The 25,634-nt window shown below is 39.4% G+C and overlaps 2 protein-coding genes across 2 annotated transcripts; both read left to right on the forward strand.

The window, feature by feature from the left end:
• Window positions 1–637: 637 nt before the first annotated feature.
• akirin1 (akirin 1) lies at window positions 638–13,116 on the forward strand. Its single transcript, XM_042490109.1, has 5 exons — window positions 638–989; window positions 8,656–8,802; window positions 10,845–10,973; window positions 12,407–12,478; window positions 12,601–13,116. The coding sequence occupies exons 1-5, from the start codon at window positions 785–787 to the stop codon at window positions 12,609–12,611; spliced, it is 564 nt and encodes a 187-aa protein (XP_042346043.1). The 5' UTR covers window positions 638–784; the 3' UTR covers window positions 12,612–13,116.
• Window positions 13,117–14,546: 1,430 nt separating this feature from the next.
• Window positions 14,547–23,855, forward strand: rhbdl2 (rhomboid, veinlet-like 2 (Drosophila)). The gene is made up of 8 exons (XM_042490847.1): window positions 14,547–14,979; window positions 16,303–16,546; window positions 18,799–18,947; window positions 20,487–20,599; window positions 20,812–20,912; window positions 21,669–21,729; window positions 21,810–21,871; window positions 22,513–23,855. The coding sequence occupies exons 2-8, from the start codon at window positions 16,316–16,318 to the stop codon at window positions 22,693–22,695; spliced, it is 900 nt and encodes a 299-aa protein (XP_042346781.1). The 5' UTR covers window positions 14,547–14,979; window positions 16,303–16,315; the 3' UTR covers window positions 22,696–23,855.
• The last annotated feature ends 1,779 nt before the right edge of the window (window positions 23,856–25,634 follow it).

Below are 25,634 nucleotides of genomic sequence, written 5' to 3' on the forward strand. Positions count from 1 at the left end.
TGTATTGTGCATACAAAACAATACAATTCCTATTTTTTTTTTGTCACAGTATAAAGTGTGATCGAGCTCTCTTTTCCACCAGTTTGCTGCTCAGGATCTATTCCAGGTCATTATCATGCATGAACACTGCCTTTTGTTAGTCGTCCATCAATAACCATCAATAAGATATCGACAACCGTTGTGTTTAGTTTGCAGAGAACATGTGGAAATACAACGTTAGTGGTTGACAGACGACAAATAAACACATAAAAACTGCTCTACTGAAAGAGATTAAAGTCTAACAGCACTGTGGAGTTCATTTTTAATCTGCCTGATTTACCTGACCACCACCACCAGACGTCTCGTGAACCTTCAATTTGAGTTCAACGGAAAGCAATCAATGAAAACGATAGGGTTGTGCAGCAAGACATCGAAGCGTAAAGACGGTGAAATAGAGAATGAAATAACAACTGGTTCATTTATTTAATACGTTAAACATTTGAAATGTATGAAACGTTAAGAATTTCGATTGGAATCGGTTGAATTAACACTATGATATGTTGTAAATATTTGAGAACCCCCCTCTTTCCGTCAATGGTATGGTCGGCCATTGTGACGTTTTAAAAATTCAGCAGGAAGGGTCGGCAGTTGGCTTACTACTCAGAGAAGAAGATCCGTTGTTGTGTAGAGGAAGAAAGGCTCAAGAATTTAGAGCAACGTTTAACGGACAAACTACGAGCGTTAAACCCCAGCTTTTTCGGGGATTTTTCCTCCAAGTTATTTTTTTCCGTTTGCTTTAGCTAACATGGCTTGTGGAGCAACGTTAAAGCGGTCGATGGAGTTTGAGGCCCTCCTCAGTCCCCAGTCTCCCAAGCGGAGAAGGTGCAATCCACTACCGGGGACTCCTGGCACTCCGTCCCCGCAAAGATGTAACCTCCGTCCCCCAGTCGACAGCCCAACGCATTCGATGTCTCCTCCGGCCATAGGAGGCGAACACAGGCTCACTCCAGGTATAAATTGAAACCAGATTTGACGTTTTTTTCTGCGTTTCAGGGTGGGTGTCATGGGGGAGGGGGTTTGGGTGGAGTGGAATGGATAGCTAGCTAACGTTAGTTGAGAGAATCAGACTGGGGGTTGGAGGCTAAACGTTAGCTTAGCAAAAAGCTAACGTCAGGAAAGGAAACGTCGTCGCTAAGTTACAGATACGTATCATTTTTACGAATCAAAATAAGTCAGCGGTCGCACAAAAGTAGAGGTCAATCTGTAGGTATTCGTTGGTAGCCTCTTACCAGATCATTCAGATGAACTTACACGGGCTAATATTGAGCTGCACATGATTATATTAGCTTCAAAGTTATCTGCATGGCTACATCAAAAATGATTTCTAGCACTGGGGGAAAAAAACACTGCGCTTTTCTACTTTGCCTGTACAATCTGCAGCCATAGTCCTGATCACAATGGCAATTTTATCTAATACCATAATCAAGCAAACATAGGATTTAAACAAAAGATAGACATATTGTTACACATACTGTATATATTCTTATTGTTCTCCTTACTCGTGTATATTTCTGTTATTCATTGTAGCATCATGCACATAGTTTTATGATCTTCACATACTCAACACATTATACATAGTTATATATATATATATAACTGTATGATGTATTCACATACTAGTGCCAGTTGTTATAGTATTACTGTATTTCTAATTTACATTTTACATACTTTGTGCTGGTACTTATTTCTACTCTCTATAATTCTGTATGCTTGGCATCAGAGCGATTAAACGAACCACAATTTCCCCCTGGGGATCAATAACGTATTTCTGAATCTGATTCTGAAAAGAACCTGCGTATATTTTAACACTGTTGGCTCTCTGTAGAAGACAAATGGTATCACAGCAGCAGGCACATCATGGCAGGCTGTTAATTAGAAGCTGCCTGGGTAATGTTCCTTGGCTTAAGTGCCACAATTGTCTTGCATTGAGGTGGGGGTTACCATTATGCACCACAACCATTTCTTGTGCTCCTTAGGTCTGTAAGGCATTGTTCATTTCCTTTATGTCTGTCGTCTACTCTCTTTGGCCTGAAAAGCTCTGCTGTGAGCATTGGACGGGTGTGGGGCACTCCAGTAGACTCAAGATAATTACCTACGTAGATGCCTGTACTGAGATCCAGTGAGGCTTATTGTATGTGCCAGTCACTCAGATTGTGCAGTATGATAGCAGTGAGGCCTAGCTAATCCTTGTGCTTTTTGAATTTTAATTAAAAAATTGCTGGATGTCCTTGAATTTATCTGATCACTTCATTGCTGTTAAATGTTAGAGGATAACATGACGGGAGACAGCTAGTCCATGTTGTTAACGCCTAGATTGTCATTATGTGCTTTCCAGCAGTTAGAAATCCATTGTGGACAGCAAAGCATATTATAAAGAGCAGTAGTGTTAGTTAGCCTTCCTGTTGCCATGAGATGTACTGCCTTCCATCGTGCCACCAAGTATTGACAGTGAAAAAATCAGAAATGCACAGATGCATTCCACATAACCAGTTTTTATTGGCTCGGGGCTGCTTGGAGAAGAAGTGTTTTAAGAGTGATCCATTCATCATTTTCACTCAGTGACTGTGTGTTGAGCCACTTTTCTTTGCCATTAAACTGGTTAAATGAGGATGAAGTCTCCTAATTTCTTTTAATGTTAGAGATTGTCAACTTCTTCCCATGACATGGTTATCTGGCTGGGGCAAATTAGGTGTTATCCTCCACTTTGTTCTGTGCTTTTTGAATTAGGTTTCAGTTGGCTTTCTTTATGGATGATATACCTGCGAAAGAGGTGAATAGCCTGTTCAGAATTGAAAGTGAAATGTGAGCTGTAAGTGAAGATTATTTTCACTTGAACAACAAAATAACAAGAGCCCTTACAGTCCAAATTTGCACAATGTGCCTGCTGCGTCATTTGTTAGGACAAAGGTCAAATCATAGTGTCTGTTGTTCCTCTTTTTGCACTTTAAAAGAAAAAACTCTTCATAGTGCACATCATTGCAAGATGACGCGGGGGGCCCATCAACACCTACACAGATGTAGGTGTTGATGGACGTGGTGTCACAGCTGGCTTCCTGTAAAATGCATTTATTTCAGCTTCTGCTGAACCGTGCAATGGTTGTTCTGGTTAGCCAAATATTTATAATAATTAAGAGGTGTTTTGTTTCTGAGAAGGTAGAGGGCAATTCCTTGCAGATGCCTGGAAGTGACAACATATTTTCTACTATTACTCACACTATTTATGCAATCCGACTTGATTATTTGAATCCCTTACAGAGTAGCCTTCACAGTGGAGCTATGTTTATGTCAGTGCAGAAAATGAATCATTAATCATTGGAATCATATTTTTCCAGGTCTGACGTTGCTTTTTTAGCTTGAACTTTATTAAGAATCCAACAGGCCTCTTGTGCCTCTTGTTCTACTTCTTTCATAGTTGGTCTGCTGAGCTGAATTACAGCATAGCAGCTGCAAGAATGAAGTCATGTAGATTTGTCTACTTCAGACATGAGGTCCAGATACCAGGTATTATACTCACCTTCACCCAGAAAGAGGCCCCTCATGGGACTGGTGCTGCGGGCCTGCCTTTCTGCTGTGGTTTGCCAAGTGAAAGCAGTTTTGTATTTAGTGAAAGGTCAGCTGTCATCCCTCCCACCCCGTCTCTACCCACACATGCTTTCCAGCTAGTCAGGTTTGCTTGTGGTGAGAACGGTTGTGTGTGTGTCTGTATGTGTGTGTGTGTGTGTGCGCGCGCGCAGGCAAGGCATGGGGATCTGACACTGCCAAGGTATCTTGGTGTGATTATTCCATAATGTAGATAGGATCACTCACTCCGTTCTCCTCTGCCTCATTCTTGTGCAGCTGGTCTGGGCTTGTGATTTGGTGAAATCCCCCCCAGATGAGGCAGGGTTTTCTTTTTTTCCTGGGACACGATGTTATCTAAAAGGCTGGACTGGATGACTTCTGTTATGTTTTATAGCTTGGGAAGAAAAGTGGGCAGGTGATAGTTCAGGGCTGAAACCTGGGTGAGGCTGCAAGACTGCTCATGCGTCTTGGGCTAAACTCCGCCTGCTGTGTGGTCAAAAAGCTCTTTGTCCAGAAGATTTAATTTGAATATATTTTCATGTTAGTCATTCTATTGATTTGGTTTTTTTTGTGCTACATGTTCCAAATGCATTAAAAAATATTGTCAGCAGTGGTGAGAAGCTTGCTTACAGAGGGTAAGCAACAACATGATAACAGTAACTGCAACTACATAACAGATAAAGTGGCTTTTACTTACCTTACCTGTGTGAAAATACTGTGAACACACGAACATATGTTGCTGAGGGTGATGTTTTTCGTCTTTAAACTGCTACACATGCAGTGCAACGTCTCTTTTTAAGACAGTGCCCCGAGATTTGTTGTTTTGCTTTCAAGCTGGAAACTTTTAACAACAAAAATAAAATAAATCCATCTAAAATTATCTAAAATAAATCTAATATAATAAAATCACTCTCAATTAGTGTTTCGTTTCTCACACCAGTCTTGAGAACGGTTATAGCAGTTGATAATGCAGCAAACTTTCACCATCACAGTGTGTTTCAGACTGAATAACTGGATAAACTCGACCGCGTCCGCTATTGGTACTCAGCATTCTTTGAAGTTTATTGCCGGTTGGAAAACAACGTTTTGGTGCATTACCGCCGCCAACTGGTATGCTACTTACCATCTTTACAATAACTACTGTGTCTTTAAGTCCCACAAAGCTTTCCGCTGCTGATTACCACTGTCATCATAATCCTATTCTCTATATAACCCTGTACATTAAAAGTGGGTATTGGTGTTAAGTGATGACCATTTTGATTTAAGTTTCTGTTCTAACTACTTAAGCTAAAGTCAGAAACAAACACTCAAAACACTTGGCTGCTGGATTTACATGAGTCCCACCAGATTTAATAAGTTACAATCAAATATGTCTGGAAATTGAAATTCTTCAGTGACAATCTTTCTGATAGTCTCTTGTTTTGTTGTTATTTCACATGTCGCAGTCACTTACTGCGGAAGGGCAACTTCAAGTGACCCATAATACATCACACACTACTTCCTGGCAGTTAGGACATTTGAAACCCACCTCCCCCCACAATTCTTTAGCAGTGGAGGGTGAAATGAAATGAGTCAGCTTTGTTTTCTCTCCACCACCACGTCCAATCTATCTGGCCGATCTCCTGTCGAATTCACTGTTTGGCCTGCGCCTAAGCCTTTTAGCTGAGGCTCTCTCCACTGTGTTCCCCTGGCTCCCGGAAGTCTCTGTGATTGATTGCTTGGCCTGGTTGTGGCAGGGTCATTGTTGCCAAGCAACGCCCACAGTTGAGCTACTAGTAGTTGGCAGAGCTGCAAGTGACAGGCAGCGGGAGACAGTTTTCACTTGTCAGTCAGATATACCCAGGAGTAGTGATATCCAGTTGGACCCATTAATTTGAGGTTGCTGTCATGGGTTAATCTCTTGTTGTCAGCGTTCAGTGACTCAAGTCTGCGAACACAAAGATAAATACTGCATGATGGAATTATACAGAAGCATAGTGCCAAATAAAATTAGTTTTGGTTTTATTCTCTCCAGAGTTGCCAACTCTTGCTCACCTGTTCGTACAGTCTTTGTTAAAACAACAGTCACACTGAGTTGCCATTTCTATTACTTTCCCCCAGGAAGCTGGTAAGAGGAGGTGGTGACATCTGCAACCCTAGACAATCCTACAAAAACACAAAGCAAAAAAAAGTCACTGCCTGTGTTTCACCAACACACCAACTGTCTCCTATTATTCAAAACTCTTGAGCCGAGTCAGTCGATAGAAACTGACAACCTAACCGTATGACACTTTTTTAAACATGTATGTGGTCACATATTCTCAGCCAGACTTAATTCTCTAGTATCTAATCATAAAAAAAAACCCAAAATATATTTAATGTACAGTGATTAAAAACTCCCCACAAAAACAGCTAATCGCCACACTTGCAGAAACTGGGATATGTGAATATTTTGCATTTGTCTTCAAGTAATGACAAACTATGATCAGTTTTTTGTCAGTTAGAGCCATGTTGTCCTCCTGCAGTGACATGGCTTTATTATGAGTGAAAAGCATTGTGGTCGCTAAACAAACAGCCTGTCAGATTAGGCTCTTGTATTGTTTATGCTGGAAGGTTTCAGAGGCCACATACAGCAGGAGTAGGGGACTCCATGGAGGCACCAGTTTAAAAGTACATGACCACATACAACATGGCTTTTTTTTTTTTAAGTGTCTCTGTAAAGAACATCCTGCTTTACTCACCATCCAAACAAGCATACTGATGAGCACCCTGAAGTGACAACATGACTTCTGGCTTTCTCCCCACCCAAGATAAATGAGGCACACGGTTCCTCAGACAGAGACACAACATGTAAAGAGACTTCAGCCCTTGTATGAATCGAGTAAGATAGTCTCTACGTTTGGTTATCAGCTGTATTGGAGGCCGTGGTGTTTTTCTCTTGTTTTTCCCCAGGACGTTTTGAACTTTAACCGTATTATTAGATATGTGTGTGAGATGGCTTTGACCCAGCAGCTGCATTACCTTAATTTATAAAAAACAAACAAACATGTTAAATCACTTAAATACAATGAAGTATAATTTGCAAGGCTAAGATTATCAATTATTTTTGTTTTACATTACCAGTACCGTTATTTTTTTAGATTCATCATTTGGTACATAAAAATACTTTTTTTTTTATATCTAACTAACAATCTAAAATCCAGAAATATCAAATGTACTATCATGCAAGACTAAGACCAGCAGCGAATTCTTACACTGTAACGCCTACCTGGTGAAATTACAGGAAGGTATGAAAAAACAGGTTCTGCCCAAGCCTAAACTGCACCCACTGAATGTTTGCCATTTTTGCCTACATTGCCTAACATTGCACAGTTACTAGTTTATCAGAATAGTTTCCAGTTATTTTTCTTTTGATCAATTAATTTCTTAAACAATTTATTAGATTAGATTAGACATTACATTTTTTCCTTTTGGGACCTTTTTACAGACTTAACAGACAACTGCAAGCAGACATTTGACATGACTCTTTCCATGACATACTGTATATACTTTATGCCGAACTGGTTTTATTCTGACGGCATAATGTTAACTGTGAATGGGAGACACTACCAGCACATACTGAATATATATTTCCTTGAAAGCACCAGCAATACACATGAAGTGAAATCGAGATTAGTGTGTCATCACAGGCCGTATGAACAGTTCACAACCAAAACCAAAAAAATGTCACAGAGTGCAAACAACATAGTTTGCAGAGGGCCTCGGTCACTGCCTCCATCATACTGTGATCTGGTATCAGTTAACAGTGTTATGTTTTTGTTGTTGTTGTGCTTTTTAAATGTGGGTTTGGGTGCCATTTACAGTTTCTGTACTTGTTTACATGTTATTTTGATTAATTCTGACATCAAAATGAATCCAGACAATGCAGACAGTTTGGAAAGAAAGACATTCTTAATTACATCTATGAATGCACAACAAAGTACCAAACTTTTTCGGTTGTTTTACATTGTAAAATTCCAGTTTCACTCACAAGGCCTCAGAAACATTTAAAAAAGCATCTGGTTATTTAAGTTTTTTGTACATCCTTCATGTAAATGCAGATAATCCTCTTAAGCACATGTATTTTTCTGCCTTCTAAGAAAATGTGAATGGGTAATTCTCATATGAATTAGCATGATGTTTTAAGGGCTGTGTACATGTACAGTTTTTGTATCATGATACAAGCAATATCCTGTTTTACATCTTCTGCATTGCATTCTTGTATAACACAGAAGTTTCCACACAAATCAGTTTATTTTGTATATCCACCAAAACGTCAAGCATCTATTTAACCACTAAATAGGCCTCAGAAGAGTGAGAGGCCTTTACTTTTTAACAGCCCAGTAAAGAAAACTGATTTATGTGGCAGCCTTTTTGCCAGCTGTAGCTTGGCATGATGCCGACGTTATGAAATACTTTTGGAAGAGAAGCGAAAGTGATACAGTCACAGGATCAGAAAGTGTCTATAAGTCAGCTGTGTGAGTGCAGCAGCTGTAATAGGCAGGGTACTTCCCATCCATGATTGCTTTCTGGGGCCCATGTTTGGTGAGAGAAGGCACAAAGGAAGTGAGCATGAATTTATCTTCAGAACACTGTGGATGATTACTCCTTCCCGTAATAGTCCCTTTTCATGCTGGAAGCCATTCAGCATTGTATGAATGTGCTTGTGGTGGGCGTAATATTGAAAGAACACACATTAAAAACTAAACAATGAAAATACTTATGATAATAATAATGAATCACTGTTAAAGTCATTGAAGCAACTAGGACAACTAGATTCATAATGCCTTTTGATAATCAAAATAATGACTCTCACAGAGCGCATTATACCTCTGAAATTTTGTAATTGTAATTCCTGTAATTTTGCACTTTTAAACTGCCCAACTGTGAAAAATGTGTTCTTTATCAAGCATCCATGTCATCACAGTTATAGCAAAACTTATTGTCCCTTTGTGTGACACTGACAATCACAGTATTTGTGTGTCCTCTGTCCTGGTTTTAACTGTTTGTGTCCTCCTTTCTGTTTGCTCTCTACAGAGCAGATCTTCCAGAACCTCCGCCAGGAGTACAGCCGGATCCAGAGGCGGCGGCAGCTGGAAGGAGCTTTTAACCAGACTGAGGCCTGCAGCTCGAGTGACGTCCCCAGCCCCAGTTCCTCCCTCAACGCTCCCAGCTCCCCACCAGGTATGAGGGTTTACTTTTGGCCATACACATACATTAACTTCATGCTCTCACACATATTTGGTCGTGTACAAATCTAATGGACTCAGCACAGAACTGTTGGTGCCAAATGTGTCCGTTCTGTAAGAGCAGCTGATTTAAGTCTTACTGTCCAGTTATAGAAACTCCTCCCTTTCAGTTGTTGAGTGCTGTTAAGATCAGTTTGGGGTTTGTAACGAGCTGTAGGAGGGTACTGTGTGTCTGCAGTTTTTCTACAGAGGTGATTATGGGTATACTTTGCAGGACTGGAGCTTACTGTTTGTAAAAATGCTTGCAAGCAAAAGTGAAAGTAAAATCCAACCACAGATTGCTATATCTGCGTTTTTGTTCAGCGCTGTGTTTCTTGGATGCCTGCTGCTTATGGTCTGGAACCCAGTCACTACCTTTTCTAAAGCCCCAAACTGAGCACTGAGTGGACACACCCATGAACGTCCCGAACACAGAACAATAAAGTAAATACAGGCAGAGACTTTGCCGAAAAATACAATGCACACGCTGGTAATGGATCATAAGTGAGGACTGAGAGGGATGACTTCTGTATGAGTCCATACGCTGTTCTGTTTTGGGTTTTTTCTTTTTCACGAAAGTCCTGTGTATCTTTAAATAACATGCCTGCTTTTTCGTTAGCAAGTCCTTGAAGTGACAGCCAAATCAGACATCAAAACCATCAAAAAAAACAGAATTAGATTTTTTTTCTAAGCCTAATCTTTGTAACAGTTACAAATGATAAGGTCATTCATACTACAAGGCCTGCCAAAAGACCCCTGGCTGGACCTGCACAACCCACTCAAGTCTCAAGAGGCAGCAGCATACTGCTGCTCATCACTAGGGCAGAGGGATTGTGATTCCAGATGTGAGTTTGTGAGAGATTTATAGTTGTTTGTGCCAAAACCAACCAACTCCTGAAATGGAGATGTCTCTCTCATCTGAGTTCGGTCATATCCTGTTAAGATTCCTGAAGAAGTCTCCAAATAAACATTTCTTTCATGCTGCATCATATCTAAACCATAACAAATCAAACTGATATAAAGTGGAAAAGTGGAGTAATTTTCAGTAACTGTGATTATGTGAGCAGCTCAAAAATAGAGATCTTACAATCTTTTCTTTGTAAGTCAGTACAGATGTCATACTGGTAAAAATCTGCATCACACAAGATTGAACCTAGAAAAGCACATTTCTAGTTGAATTTTTCAGTGGTTGACAGGGATTCATCCTCATAGAGAAAACAATGAAGAAATTATTTCCTTTTACAAATTGCAGTCAACATAAGCAACCTGTTTACTGAAAACGTACACCGTTTTATTATTCGTTGCACTGGCGCATGAACATTGTGTAGATTTTGGCAGGTTTACAGTTTGTTTCAGCCCATCATTTGTTTACATATGGTCATCATATAGAGAAAAACAGAACACAATTCATCATTCATAAGGACAAACACTTGCTTTTTGCTTCTGCTCCTCTTTGAAACACATTTGTTCTGCAGCAGTAGAGATGCAGTTTGATGCTTCAAGCACAATTTGTCAGTTTGGGTGCAAGATGTAATCCAAGCCCCAGGCCTTTCAGCTCCGGTGTTTTTCCTTCTCGCTCTGCAGGACGGTCCCATAGATCACACTCGCTGCACTGTTACTAACCCGGCCTCTTTCCGTCTCTGAGACAGCCATTAAACCTTCATCCTCGCTCTGCCATTCTCGCCTGTGATTTACAAACATTTTAGTCTAAACAGCTCACAGCAGACCTCAAAGACCTCTGGGTAAGGGATCACCCAGCTAAGGCTGGCTCCAGTTGCACTGTGACAGACACTGGGGAGAGAAAGGGCCCACATTAGTGCTGCATGACCCTTTTGGCTGGCAGAGGTGAGGGACGACAGAAAGCAACGCTGTAAATCTGCACCTGGTAGAGCACCTATTTCTAGCGAAAGAACATGTCTGTGTCTGTCCTCTTGTCGCTGCGCCGGAGATGAGAGTGAGTCAGCTTTTTCACAGCCGGTCTGATATTGTGTTTCTCAGGTGCCTCAAGGAAGGACCAGCCCTCGTTTACACTGAAGCAGGTGAGCTACCTGTGTGAGCGGCTGCTTAAAGACCACGAGGAGAAGATCCGGGAGGAGTACGAACAGATCCTTAACACAAAACTCGCAGGTAAAAAACATTTCTCTGAAAATGAACAAAAGCTATTAGACCACAGCACTCAGTTTGTCTGGACAGCATTTCTTTTTTCCATTCTGGCACTAAAGAACAGTAAAAGTGTCACTGTTTAATGAGAAACATCCTGCCCCCTCCCATATGAGCATATTGTCATATCATAACTGATAACGTCTGCAGTGCTGGCATCCATGGCTCCCTCGACCAGAGTTTATATGCTCCTAGATGCCAAGACTGTAAACGAACAGGAAACAAGTGCAATAAAGACGGTAGAATTGTGTCTAGCAGCTGAAGCAAAACTGTATTCACTGTATTCAAAAATACATGTGTCTGTTTGTTTTGGCTCTCCATTTCCATTAAACTGGCATTTTTTTGTACCCAAAACAGCTTTGTCAGAGTCTTAAAATTGTAAAATGCCTACTTTGGTATTTTGGTGTAAACCTGGAAAACGGAGAGTAGCTTCTGCAAAAAGATGAGAAGATAGCTCAGCCATAGTTGGGGGCTGTATGCCATTAGGCTGAACTTAAAAGTCAAGATGAAATGAAGAATGCTTTTTTAAATCTATTTTAGAGCACACCCCAAGCCATATTGTGCCCCCATGTACCATTGTATGCCAAAAATATATAAAAATTATATTTCTTCTGCTAAGTCAGTGTGTCTTCTCCCCCCAAAATACAGTTGTTAAAGGGCCGCTGGCTTGAATTTAGTTTTTTTTTTCACTGAGGAAAGTAGTATCTATGACAACACCAGATAATTTTACAGTTGACTTCTGCAACTAACATTATCTGAAACATACGATGGACTTTGTCTCTCGCTCCCCGATGGTTACTTTTATCCTCTTAGCCGTACGCCGCCAAGGCCTCAGTTATGGCGGCCATTTTTCGAAGATCAAATCAAACTCCTGACGCTATATTCAGCCCGCCTATCCTGTTTTCTTCGTAAATATGTCACGATACTGAAGCCCAATACTGTCAAAAGGCTGTTTCAACTGGACTTCAAGAGGACAACCTTCTGTTGCCTGTAACTGTTTCTGTGATCACTAATTGCTGTTGTCATTAAACTGTATATATGTCGATTTTTCAGGTTATATTTATGTACTGAAAGGTTTGTTTATTTGACAATAGAAAGGGGACCTACAGAAATGAGAGCTGTTTTGTGAGTTTGTACTGTATTAAAACAGTACAGGTGGTCACTGAGCAGGAGGAGAACAGAAGTTTAACAAGCTGCAGCTCAGCAGTCTCACCAGATGTTTGTTGTGATGCACAATTTTATTGTTTGCCTCCTGAATGCAGGACAAAGAGCACATTTTGCACTTTTTCTGTTCTGTGCAGGTCTTTCATCACATACAGAGCTACTCTGAAAAAGACCCGGAAAGGTGATGTTTTAATTTATAGCTCACATAGTCACCTTTATGTTCTTCCTTTTTACAGAACAATATGAATCTTTTGTGAAATTCACACAAGACCAGATCATGCGAAGATACGGAGCCCGGCCTGCTAGTTGTAAGTACCTTAAAAACCGCCATTTCCTTCCCTGTCAGAGTCCAAGTTTCTTTCTTATGTGTGTTCAGAGTTAAATCTGGTTATCTTATCTGACTGTGGCATCAAATCATTTTCTGTTTCAGATGTCTCCTGAACTCACATCGGTGAGACCTCAGCTTCCTCTCACAAGATGGCTGCTCTTCTACTGCCCCCCCTCTACCTGCTTTTCATTTTTTCCCCCCCCCCCTCCCCCTCCCGTCTCAAACTGTTTGGGTGCCATGGTTTATCCTCTTTTCAATCCAAACATTGATTTCTTACTTCAAAACTATTGCTGCTGGCCAAAAGGTAGAAGAATCTGAGAGATAAACTATGTAAGAAGCCCGCCCCTTTTTTTGCCCCCTTTTTTTCTTGTTCATATGCTCTCTCTGGAAATCCTGAATAAAGCAAATCTGTGTCAAATCTCTTGCCGGCGCTGTAGAAAAAGCTTATTGGCTCATGTGGTCATTCTGTATAACCTTCCAGCAGCTGTATTTAAAGGCTCCTGCTTCTCACATTGTCCCAATTTTCTTGCCCACTCCTCCTTCTCCCTCCTCACAGCTCTTAATATGAGAATGTGGATTTTTCTCCCTTTTGAAAAAAATAAAAGTTCTGTGATTTAAGTCTGTTGTTTGGAGTGTTTTCTTGAAGCACAAATGTCTTTTTAGTAATACTGGTGGTTTTTGAGCTCTGGATACTATCACATAATCTCAACAGATGAAGTCTGTTCAGTTGAACTGTGGATGTTTAAATTTCCATTTCCCCAGAGTGCCTGAAGGACTTCTCACCCGTGTTGGCTGAATATTGGAATTTAAACGTTCAGCCAAGATAATCTCACCTAGAGCTGAGGCTGGTTATAGAAAATTCATATTTTCATTATGTTCTACATGTAGGACGATGAAGTCATTGTTTTGAAAATCACAAGTAAATCTCAAGTCTTAAACTTGTAAGTTTCGAATCCTAAATGAGTCATAATGTGGTGATAAATAACAGTAATACCAATATCAAATATACAAAAAAATCATTGACTGCTATTTAAAATGTACATTTATTTGTGTAAAACACGTTTGCTAAAAAGCTATTTTAGCTATATTGCAATTTGTTTTTTCTGTTTGACCTCCACATATTTTTTTATATGTGAACTTCACCTTTGGGCAAGTATTTTCATGTGAAAATGCTTAAACCCATGAGAAGATATGAATATTTGGTGTTAATTTCCAAGTAGAGTTGCAAGTTGTTTTTTTTTTTATCAAATTTGAGAGTCTAGTCCAAATCTCTACTATTAATTGTATGAGACATTTTTCTCAGGCGCTTTTTTTTTTTTTTTTTTTTCAATTTTAACGTTATTTTAAATTGAACAATCTGGGTTTAAAAAATTACTGTGGGCCTTACTTTATAATCGTTTTCTGACATTTCATATACAAATTAGAGAAAATGTGTCTAAAAATAAATGCAAGTTTCAACTACAGCCTTAATTCTATTAAAAAGCTTGTTTTTGTTTTTTTTTTAAAGAAAATAAATAAATGTTTCTTAAAGGAATTCTGGCGTAGGTTCATGGTACTTTCTGTTCACCTATTATTGAAGTACGACATAATATAGATGAAAACATTTAGTAAAGCTGTGTATCCAATAAATGAGAATGTGATCCACTGGCATCCTAGAAAATGCTTTTCCTCTACCTGCCGATGATGTTAGTGATAAAAATGTGAAGACATCAAATCTAACATACTGTTTATGAAAAAAAGCAATCTCGAGTATTTAAAGTTCGGCTGACACCATCCTATTGTTCTTAAATGTGAACTCTACTTCCACCTTCTGGTGAATTGGAGGTAATGCAACATCTACATTATATTATATTATAGTGAGACTTTCCCCTCAGAGCACTTTACTGTATTAGTCTCTGTGTAATCTATTTGAATTTATGGCACCGTGGATCAAAGATGGTCGTGTTTGCTTTCGTTTTCCCGGGCTGTGTGGATGGGGGAGGGGGTTGTATGACCAACACTGGATAATGTGTGATAACGTGCGGGTGACGTCACTGATCCCAGGTGTGGCACCGGGAAACAGGTAGGCTGTTGTTGTCGCGCGCAAGGCTGCAGACTTCTCTATCCGTTTCTGTAAAAATCTCCTGTTTATGAGAGGAAGAGGGGAGCATCAGTGGGTTGTTTTCAGTGAGGAAGGAAGCCTCTTGCAGGAAAAGCAGTGCAAGGTCTATAATTATCTCCAAGTGCTCTTTCTTCTTTTTTTTTTGTCCGGATTCTCACAGTGACGGCAGTGTTGAGGAAGGGACTCCGCGGGTTGTGTGAAAGAATGAAGGAGTGGTGTTGAACACGTTATTGTTGAGTATTTTTGAACTCTTGTACAGTGGATGAACTCGTGCATTCTTCAGCTCACACATTGAGCTGTTTAAATTAGTTTAACCGAATCAGTATTTATGCGTTTGGGACCATCTGGAGCCATCTGCACCCTGCCTTTTGACGGATTAGGTGAGTACAAGCCAAAGTTAAGTTAAAATGAGATAACTTTAAATGGGAAAGGAGTCTTTACCAGGCCGCATGCTATTTAAAGTTATCAGGAATCAAAGTCTGAATATCAACAACGCCCAGTAAACAGGAAACGCTAACTAACATGATTTTGTTGATTTACTGTAAAGAGCGATGTACCTGCATTCTTTATCAGCTTCTGTCCAGTTAGGGAAAAAATAGAAAAATACTCAAATGCTTAGTGTAGTTTTCCATATCATTTCTTCTTTTTGTAGCCTATTTTTTTCACTAGCAGTTGCATGTATTTAATGACACATCTTTTTTATAGTGAGCACGCATTGCTGACTGTGCCAGCAGCATAAACTGGACAGTCACTTGTAAGTGAGCATTCAGTCAGCTAAGGAGGAAAACTATTTTAGATACCTTTTAAGATAGTATAAATAACATTTAGTAGGCTACAGTGTTCATCTTCCACTTGAATGAAATACTAAGCTTTTGGATCAGACTATTACATGCATTTATATGTGCGTATATGTGTGGATGTATTTGATTTTGTTAGCAGTGGAGCTGTGGCAATAGTCAGTTATTCCATTAGTCACTCAATAGAAAACTAATTTCAACTATTTGCATAATAGAATAGCAGTGCAGTTAAAAAGACAAATATTAGCTGTTTCCAGCTTCTTACATGTGATGATTTTCTTTGTCATGCATGATAGTACGCTTACTTTCTTTAGGCTATAGACAGTCAGTTTGATAAAACAAGGCACCTGAAGACTAAACATAATACAGACAAATTAACATGGACCGACTAGGATGAGATTAAAAGTGACTGCAAAGAGATGCATAGGAACTACGAATAGACACAAAATACCTGCAAAGAGAGGCAAAACAACCATAAAGGGACTCAAAATGACCAAACAGATGCTAAATTACCATACAGACACACAAAATGACATCAGAGAGACAAAAAATAACCATGAAGAGATAGAAAACCACCAAAAGATGCATCACAACTTTAAAGAGACTGCAAAAGTTGCGAAGGAACTGAAAAGAGACATAAAGTAAGCCCGAAAGGGGGCAAAAAACCTCAAAGGGACACAAATCAACCATAGAGAAATAGAAAACCTCAAAAAGTTGCACTACGAGTACAAAGAGATGCAGAAAAAAGACACCAAATGAAGCTAAACAACTATAAAGTGTGTGTATCTTGCTACTGTGAAGGAGAGATTTTGGGCCTTTTGCCCATTGTCTGAAAAATGTCCCCTGATCTCAAGGTATAAATCAGGATTTTGACCCCTAACTCAGAATATTTAAAATGCTGTGCAGGACTGGAGCATTGATGGAGGACATCGACCTCGAGCAGCTGGAGCCGTTACCTGTGGACCGAGATGGGAAACCGCTCGGGAGGGCAGCGGACCAGCCTGACGGCAACAGAAAGATGGGATGTTGTGAGAAGTTCCAGCAGTCTGTCTCTAAATGGATGCTACCAGCAGACGCCCGCAGCAAGTACCTGGAACGTGCCAACTGCTGTCCGCCCCCCATCTTCATCATCCTCATCAGTATTGCAGAGGTAGCTCTCACCCTGAATGTACGCACACATTACATGAGCAGAGGGAAGATCAGTATGGATTCTGTGATCTAATTCTGCATGCAGCCTGCATTTGGCTTATATGCTGCCAGCGTGTTAATTACTGTATAGATCTGCTGTGATTGTATTAAGTAGAGCAGATATTGAGGTGAAGTTATAGAAGCCTGGGTAGGATATATTTAAATCATCACACTTAGGAACTGACACTAACCCCCAAACTGTGAAGCTCTTGGACAGCAAAAAGCATTGATTTATTTGATTCTGTCTCTTTTGGCATCTTCACCGCAGAATGTCCTGATTGATCAGTCCTCAGCAGCAAGCAGACGGCATGGCGTCATTTTTATGAGTCATAGCTTTTAGGTTAGACCTGGTACAGTTGATTCTGACTGTTTGGATTCAGAGTTGCTTTTTCCTGAATGTGTCAACAGAAAGCCAGCGTGTCTTTTTGACTTTTAGATTCAGGTAAATAAATGTGGAATGCGGAGCATCAGTGGGTGATTTGTTGAAACAGGAAGAGGGGGGAGGCTGTGGTCTCATTTAGCCCCCTAAACTATGGCTTTAAAGAGAACTATACTGTCTTTTCCTACAACATTAAGCCATCGAGAATGTATTTAAGATTGACTGAATGTGAAACAAACAACAGGAAGTTTGGTTTTGGTCCAGAGGCTGTAAAAAGGCGAGCCGTGGTCAGTTTACTTTGCATATAGCTGTATAAATGCACTTTTTGCCATGATGTGCCTTCTTTGTTCTTTACATTATAATATTTTGGAAACATTTTACCAATTCCCCGTATTTAGCATTAAAAGGGGGCTCTGCCAATTTTCAACCTACTTTGTATCATGTCAGTGTGAGTAATATGTGTAAATGAACTGTGGTAGACTCTCCATCTTACCAGCACCCAGATCTCCCTGCTCATCTCCCAGCCCAAATTAAATTTTCACTGTTGCCCGTTCATCCCTGTGACAGTTACACATGAAGCCAAAAAAGCTCTGTTTCCGCATAACTGGGCCCTTAAGCGCTGTAGAAACTTCCGCTGGCCAGTCTCACTACCTCCAGTGTAGTGCTCCACAAACTTGAATGGGGATAAAATGATATAATTTCACGACTCTTTCAGACCTCTGAAATGTTTTTTTTTTTCTGATAGAGAAAGTGACTTTGCAGGGCTAAAAAAAAAAGAATGTCTTTAGGGAAAAATTGTTTGCCTATTATGAAAACTGGTTTCAAAGCCTGGATCACTTCCTGGGGGTCAAAACAGCCGCATTGCATTACATTTCCCACCATTGGGAGAGTTTATTGGTCGGATGCGGCGCTGTGCATTCTGGTAATTGTAGGTTTTCTTGAGCAAAAGTGAATGCCACAGTCCTTTTTCTCTGTTTTCTCTGGTCATGTAGCACCCATTTCAAGAGTATTTGCATCTTTCTCCTACATAGGCGTCTTTCCAGCAGTGAAATACTTGTTTAATAAGCAAATAAAAATAATAAATAAAATAATAATAACTGGTACATAACACACTATCATACAGTTGTGAATGTGAGCAGATATTAAGTGTTGATTAATGTATTCGTCTGCAATAATAATTCCACATGTGATGGACACCCATAACTGTAGGCTGGTGTATAAACAGAAACATGGAAATACTGTTAAATACAGTTATAATGCATTAAATAAGAGGGATGAAGTACTTAAAACTGAGTTGATTTGCATATTTCCCTGAATCCATACGCTTAAAATATAGAAAAAGTATTGTAAAATCTGTACAAAATTGATGTTTAAGTTAATTTTGCTCATTACTGTTTCGCACACTTGCCTGTTTATACTTTATGATAAACAGCTCACTCTCTGTAGCTCACAGATGTCCAGTGTCACAGCATTTGACACGGCATGTCTGTGAATAATTCTTCTCTTATTTGTGGGAGGAGGCACTTTTATTTACCCATGAGAAGACTGACTGAGCTGCGATGTTCTTTCTCAGCGTACCATCTCTTCATATTCCCACAGATGCAGGCATTAAGACATCTGAGCTGCGATGTACGATCACACAGGGGGATTGTCTGTGGTCGGTTAAACACGCTTCAACATCTGTATTTCTGATTCAGTCTTTATTTTCTCAGCTGTCTGGGATTTAGCTTCAACCCCCACACCTGCTGCTGCTGCCGCTAACCTAAAGGCAGACAAAAGTAAAATTATTTGACTTTATAAAAAAACTTATGTTTGTATTTTCTGTTCTTCTTCAGCTGGCAGTGTTTATCTACTACGCTGTGTGGAAACCTCAGAAGCAGTGGGTGACCCTGGATGAAGGCATCTGGAAGAGCCCACTCACATATAAGCCCGAGCAAAGGCAGGAAGCATGGCGCTTTATCTCCTACATGTTTGTCCACGCTGGGTAAGCATGGGCAGTCCTCTTTAGATAATTACACAATGTGAGCTTTGAGTCACTGTAGGGAGCAGACAAACACCCACAGACACTTTACAGTACTGTATCATGGCAGTAAAGCTTATAATCTTTGGGTTTCTCGATACTGTCAGGTGTTGATGAAGTGCTGTTGTCATTTTTGAGACTGCAGGTTATAACCACTGCACCTCTTTATTCGTTACAGTGTCCCTGTGCTTGGTATATGTCGCTGTTGTGACGACACCCCCCCATTACTTCATATGCACAGTTAACAAAGGCGAGTCATATGAAGTCAGTGCTTGTGTTGCCGGCACATCTGTCAAAACACTGCAAAGTCATGTGATGTGGCAAGTAAACAGTCTCAGAAACCATGAGTGCATAAGCCACAGGAACACAGGAAAACGGAAAAATCATGACTACACAGAAGCACGTTGGAAAACTAGATTAGCAAAGAGGAACCGCGGTCACAGTCACTCGCCAACACTAACTTAAACACACCTAACAGGATATTTGCTTGAAGGATAAGCTTTTATATTATTTTTACTGTCAACAAATCCTGTGAAAAGACCAGAACCAGCAATTAATTGTTTATTTATCGGTGCTGTGGACCCTCATTGTTGTCTAAAACACATCAAAAACACATAAAGAGCTGCACATGTTGACTGGAACCCAACAAACAAAATGTGGGATGGAGAGTATGTTTGTATGAATAATGTGGGACACGATACCAATGCTGAGAGGTAATGCACTCATCTACTATGTTAAAATATCTGATGGTCATTAACTTTAATGGTGAGGGTAACATTTCAATTTTATAGTAAGAAAAGTAAAAAGTGGTCTGTCAAAGTGAATGTATTATAAAAAATCTGTCAAAACAGAGATATTGAAAAATGTGTTAATTCTAATTGATAGACAGGAATCAGCTACATTTTGACATTTGATTCTGTGTGATGGTAACTGTAGTAGATGGTAATTATCCAAATGCATACACACCTGAAACAATAAGTGTTACTCTGCATTGTCATAATAAACTTATTAACTAGCAGCTACATGTTGGATTTTCAGTCACACACAGGACACAGAACATATACTTCAATTTCTACTCAAACGTAGGTGTTGCAATGCCACAAATGCAGAAATACATAAAGATAAATATAGAAATATAAATAAAATAGGCATATATAAGTAGTGTAAGAATATAAATATGTAAACTATAAAAGGGCAATTAAAAGACAAAGTTGGGATGTAAAATGACATGGTGTGGTTAATAACAGAGATTCATCAAGTCTAGTGTGTCCTGCGTAGACCAGAATAATGGCACCAATCAAAGATTTACACCTTCAGTGGGACAAATAGGCTTTGGCCCAACTGCCACAGACAAAACAACAGAGAAGGTCCAAACTTATAAAACCCCTATACTGTTTTAAAAGTACCATCTATACCTGGTATTCACCGCAGGGCTACGACTGTTTCTGATATTCTGTCCACCCCCCTGTTTATCCTGCTCGCTCCCCCCTTCTGCCTGTCCAGTGTGGAGCACATCGTGGGCAACCTGATAATGCAGCTGCTGCTGGGCATCCCGCTGGAACTGGTCCACAAAGGGTTTGAAGTAGGAATGGTTTACATGGCGGGCGTTCTGGCAGGTCAGCATCACCTGATTTTCTTTCATTTTCAGTAAATGTGGGTCTGTCGTTACACAAGCAGCTTACAGAAGCCGGACTGGATGAATGTTTGCGCACTCACACGTCCGACACTAACTCGTTTTGAAGTTGGTTTTGCCTGTTTGTGTTGGAGCGAGTGCTGACTGTCAGAAATGCCACTGATTGTAAACCTGATACTTTTTGTTTCCCCTCAGGCTCGTTGTGCAGCTCCATCTTTGATCCTCTCAGTGCTCTGGTGGGAGCCTCTGGGGGCGTTTATGCTCTGATAGGAGGCTATTTTATGAACGCAGTGGTGGTGAGTTTACATAAAATTCAGAGTTGGTATGCACATCTGTAATTCATATTCAAGTGTTCGTGTGTGAGAAGAAACTTTCCACACTTAGTTTTTCCCACTGCTCTGTGTTTCAGAATTTGATGTTTTTATGTTTATTTTGAAACAAAATTTTTCGCAAAGAATGGAATACAGGTGTTATATGAGGAATATATACAGATTTAACTTAAAAAAACACACATTTTATATGTTGGTTCAATTTTATTCCCACATGATCAAAGGTTAGGAAATAGAATTTTGTGTGTACAATACTGCCTTACATATTGATGTACCTGAATGTCATTTATATTTAATTGTACTGCTGAGCACACATTCCCATCATATTTTTGTTTTAAACCATACTGCTCTAAAATTATTGCAGAATTTTTGCTTTGTAAACTTTTTTTTAGCAAGGCAGTAATTCAGCTATAATAAAACAGTGGAGAACTAGAATGTTATATTTGTTTTATGTAGGCTATATCCCTGGCAATTATGATAGTTTTTGTAAAGTGTTAGTATGTCATTAAAATGTCACTAAAAAAGCCAAAAGTAGTCATAGAATAATATGTCATAAAAAAGTGTCTCATTATATAATATATATTTTTAAAAAACATAAAAAGTTATAGTTTGTTTCTCTGCGATCTTCAATCATGTGCTGGCTTCCTAAAATGGCACTCAATGCATATTTGGGGTCAGAATACGAGTATTGTTTAAACAACTGGTGACTATTTCAATGTACAGAATTTCCGAGAGATGATCCCTCTCCTTGGAGTATTTCGTATCCTCGCCATAGTAATATTTGGTAAGTTATCCTGCATGTTTTCAACCTAGTTTGTCATTTTTCTGCTGTAATCACACTTTAAATACCTTTTTCTTCTCCAGTTGCCACAGATTTTGGATTCGCCTTCTATAGAAGATTTATCAGCGACGAGGCTGGTATGCAGGTATGAATTTTCATTACCCCGTGCAGTCTAGGACGAAAAGAAAACACTTGCCAGATGCTTTAAGAAAAGCTAAGAGCCTCAGGAGTGATCTGGCTGATCCAGCTAACCTCCCCTGAGCTGACTGTGTTTAGTGATGGATTTCGTTTGCTTGTGGCTACAAGCCAGATCAGCAACTCTTGTTGGGACTTGATAATTCTCCCAGACGTATACTTCTCTGTATGAGCAGATACTAATGGACAAAGCCTGGAAACCGGCACACTTTTCACACGACCCGCCTCTTTTTTTTTTTTTTTTAATCAGTAATCCACATTAAGAAATAGCCACCCTTTGAACCCAAAGTTTCACTGTCAAAGAATAAATCTGAAGGCTTGCATTATCTTCTTCCTGTTTGAAGAGGCTTGTTTGTCTTTCCACCTGATCAACAGACTACAGCCTAAAAACCTGATTTCTTTATTCCCTCCCCCACCTCTTTTTTTTTTTTATCTCTATTCTTTCTTCCCAACTCTTTGTTTTGGCTGTTAAACTGGTCCTTCAGGTTTTTAGGGTGTGAGGTCGGATGACAGGAGTTGGGGTCTGTGTTCAATTTAATTTCGGTCTACAGGCTGATAACTGACACCTGACTTCATCTTCCCTCCTCCCAGGTGTCCTTTGTGGCTCATTTTGGAGGAATCGTCGCCGGCATGACAGTCGGCTACGTATTTTTCAGCGCTTACAACAAGAAGCTGCTCAAAGACCCACGTTTCTGGCTGTGTATAGTGGGATACATAATCTTTGTGATCTTTGCTGTGGTCTTTAACATCTTCCTGAGCCCGGCAACAAAGTAGCACAGAGCTGCACTCACCAAAAGTTTTTGTTTTTTAAAAGTAAACACTAAATGCCTTAATATCACACTCAGTAGGCTTTATTTTGCTGATGTGTTTCAGAAAAAAAGTTGCTTTCAGGGAATTTGTGAATGTAGTGAACAGGGTTTGTTTTTTATTTTTTTTTATTAGATTTGCTTGTGGAATTTGAGAGTTTAAGGGAAAGAGTGCCTCCTGCTGTTTATGTGTAGCATTGCAGAAGGTATGCTATTAAACATTTTAGACAAGACCAAAATGTGCTTTTTTAAGTAATTTGAACTAAATTAAATGTACCTTTTAATATGTTGTTATTAATTATTATTTCTTTATTGAGTTCTCTGTGCGTGAGATCTCTTTGAACTTGTCATGATTATCAGGAAATTGATGAATACACTGGTCCTACTTCATATCATTTTTCTTTAATAGGAAATAATGCTCAGGCTGTTTAATTTCATACTTTTATACTAATTTTCTGTTGAATCATCAAAGACTCTCATGGGGTTTCAGTATTCATGAAATGTGCCTTATTAATGGTGAAGTCACCGCACTGAACACAGAGTTTGATGAGTCTCAGGGGAAAAAAACAGGATAATGTCAAAACCGTTTTAGTTGCTCCTTCTTTCTGTAAGCAGTAGAGCTGGTTTACCATCAGGCCTTGGCTCAGTGCCACTCTATTGTTTCAATTACATCCTGTTGACAGGACACGGCTAATTACATGCACATGAGTTACAGAACTGTTTCTGTCATGGTTATTGTTTTTTTACCTTGGAAATAAAAAAACATTGGCTTTAAACATCAACAATCAGCTTTCAGAAACAGCATCTACTATTGTAAAATTAAACAGCGGTTTATGTAGTACAATATCCCCACTGAACTTTTGGGAAACTGCTGAAAGTGGAAGTTGTATTTTGGTGACTGTACATTTTCTGCGTCATGAGTCTATAAAATGAAAACTCTAATATTACTTCTGGTGTGAGCAGGGGGCAATGGTACATATTATGATTCAGAGGCAGATCGTACGTTTGTACTTAATTTATCTTAAATCAAAGCAACAAACAACCAAAGACACTTCCTACACTTGTTTTTGCATTTCCACAGCTCAATGTTTTACACATTTTTAATAAAATGTTGTGTTTTTTGATGTATTTTCTGTCGAAATTAATCTTTTCAGAAACAGGACACAAGTATTGATTCTGTCTGATGAATATATACAGAATTACCACTGAGGACTACATTTCCAATGGTCGTCCAATTCATTGTCAATTAGCAGACATAGTGTACACACAGCAGTCGATGACTTTGTTACATATATTTGATTGCACCGGTATGGCAGTGTCTGCTTTTTATAGTATGGAAAGTTCCATAGTTTCCAAACAGCTCATCAATATAACTTAGTGCATCAATATTCAATTACCATGAGCATGTTTGCCTTGACCCTGGAACAGTGGGAAATGGTATGTTGCCCTCAGTAGCACAGCAATAAAAAAAAACAAACATGGATGTTACTGGGCCCTTTTTAAGAATTTGGATCTTAAATCAAATATTTGCAGCTGAGCAGTCATTGCTGTAATGTTTCATATTAAAGACTTAATGATGATCTCGCTTTAAACCATTTGAAAGTAAAACTGAAAGGTTTCTGAATTTTGTTTGGTTAGACCCAAAGGTCTTTAAAACCACAAATAAGGAAGCCTGATCTGGGAACATCTTTTATTTCATGAAAAATAACGGTTATGCCAGAGAGAGTGTTTTTGGATCCACTCCTTAGGAACACTGCAACCACTGGGTCTGAATGAGGATTTTGATATGAGTGTTTTATTATGAATACATTTTAATAGATTTTAATATGTTCTATGTTATATGATGGCTGAAGCCTGATGTCTACATAGCATCTATTTCTATTGTTATTTATTTGATTGTAAAAATGTTGTGTTTGATGTTTGACTGTCTCTGTAGTGACAATGTGTTGATTCTGTAGTCACTTTCTCAAGGACTACAATCCCCTTGATGTCTTGCTACTCAAGACTCAGTGATTGACACAAGTGCTCTGCATTAAGGCTAATCAAGTGATGTTCTCCCAGGTCTTTACGCTGCTGAATCCACCTGTTACCTGTTACTCTTTGAAGAAGGTCTCTGACTGAAAGCTTGCATAGTAAACATGTTTTTTGCACAGATTTGAATGTGCGGATGTCCTTTTTTCACTATTGATAACGATTCAGCTCCAGCACTTCATTTTAAGTCCAAATACCGAGTGAGCAGTGTTTTTCCAAAATTTCATTATGAATCGATGAACTATGTTGATTGACAGTGAGTCAGGGGACGCCCTGGGGCTGAAGTACAAGTGAAAATTGATTTTTTTCCTCCTTTTTATTGAAAAAGAGGAAATGACGCTGCTATTTTCCCAATATATTACCCCAGTATGACCCCAGTATGACCCTCTGCACCCGTGATGTTAGTGTACCAGACTAGTTTGAATCAATCCTGCTCCGCTGGGCAAGACAAGACTTTTTAGACCAGAAGTGAAGAGTTATAGCTTGATATTCACAGAAAAATGAAAAACATTGCGCTGGTGGGTTTTGTCAACACACACCTACATAAGGCCTAATATACTCTACTCTAGAGAGTTTGTCTTGCTGTGTGAAGCTAAATAACAAATAAACATTTCATGTAGTGGGTGTGGAGCTGCTGACTGACCTCAGATAAGAAGCATATTTATCACACAGAGGCATTTAGAGGTGTTTGGAATTGGACAGTGTGTGAAGTTGGCAACCAGCTGTTGGCAGGTTCACTAATCCGTTGCGATAGATTTCTTGTAAATGGGATAAAATAATGTGTCAAGTGCATGAGAACTTAATTACATCTAGATAGGAGCAGCAGGGTATGAAATCGGACATGATGACCCATTGATTACCTCCCTATAGTAGCAA

Source organism: Plectropomus leopardus, chromosome 7 (genome assembly GCF_008729295.1).
Source record: "Plectropomus leopardus isolate mb chromosome 7, YSFRI_Pleo_2.0, whole genome shotgun sequence".
NCBI classification, from domain to species: Eukaryota; Metazoa; Chordata; class Actinopteri; order Perciformes; family Serranidae; genus Plectropomus; species Plectropomus leopardus.

Coding starts and splice junctions, on each gene's coding strand:
- akirin1 (XM_042490109.1), top strand. CDS start 785: ATGGCTTGTGGAGCAACGTTAAAGCGGTCGATGGAGTTTGAGGCCCTC. Junction 8,803..10,844: donor CGCTCCCAGCTCCCCACCAG/GTATGAGGGTTT, acceptor TGTGTTTCTCAG/GTGCCTCAAGGAAGGACCAG. Junction 10,974..12,406: donor CCTTAACACAAAACTCGCAG/GTAAAAAACATT, acceptor TCCTTTTTACAG/AACAATATGAATCTTTTGTG.
- rhbdl2 (XM_042490847.1), top strand. CDS start 16,316: ATGGAGGACATCGACCTCGAGCAGCTGGAGCCGTTACCTGTGGACCGA. Junction 16,547..18,798: donor TCCTCATCAGTATTGCAGAG/GTAGCTCTCACC, acceptor GTTCTTCTTCAG/CTGGCAGTGTTTATCTACTA. Junction 20,600..20,811: donor CATGGCGGGCGTTCTGGCAG/GTCAGCATCACC, acceptor GTTTCCCCTCAG/GCTCGTTGTGCAGCTCCATC.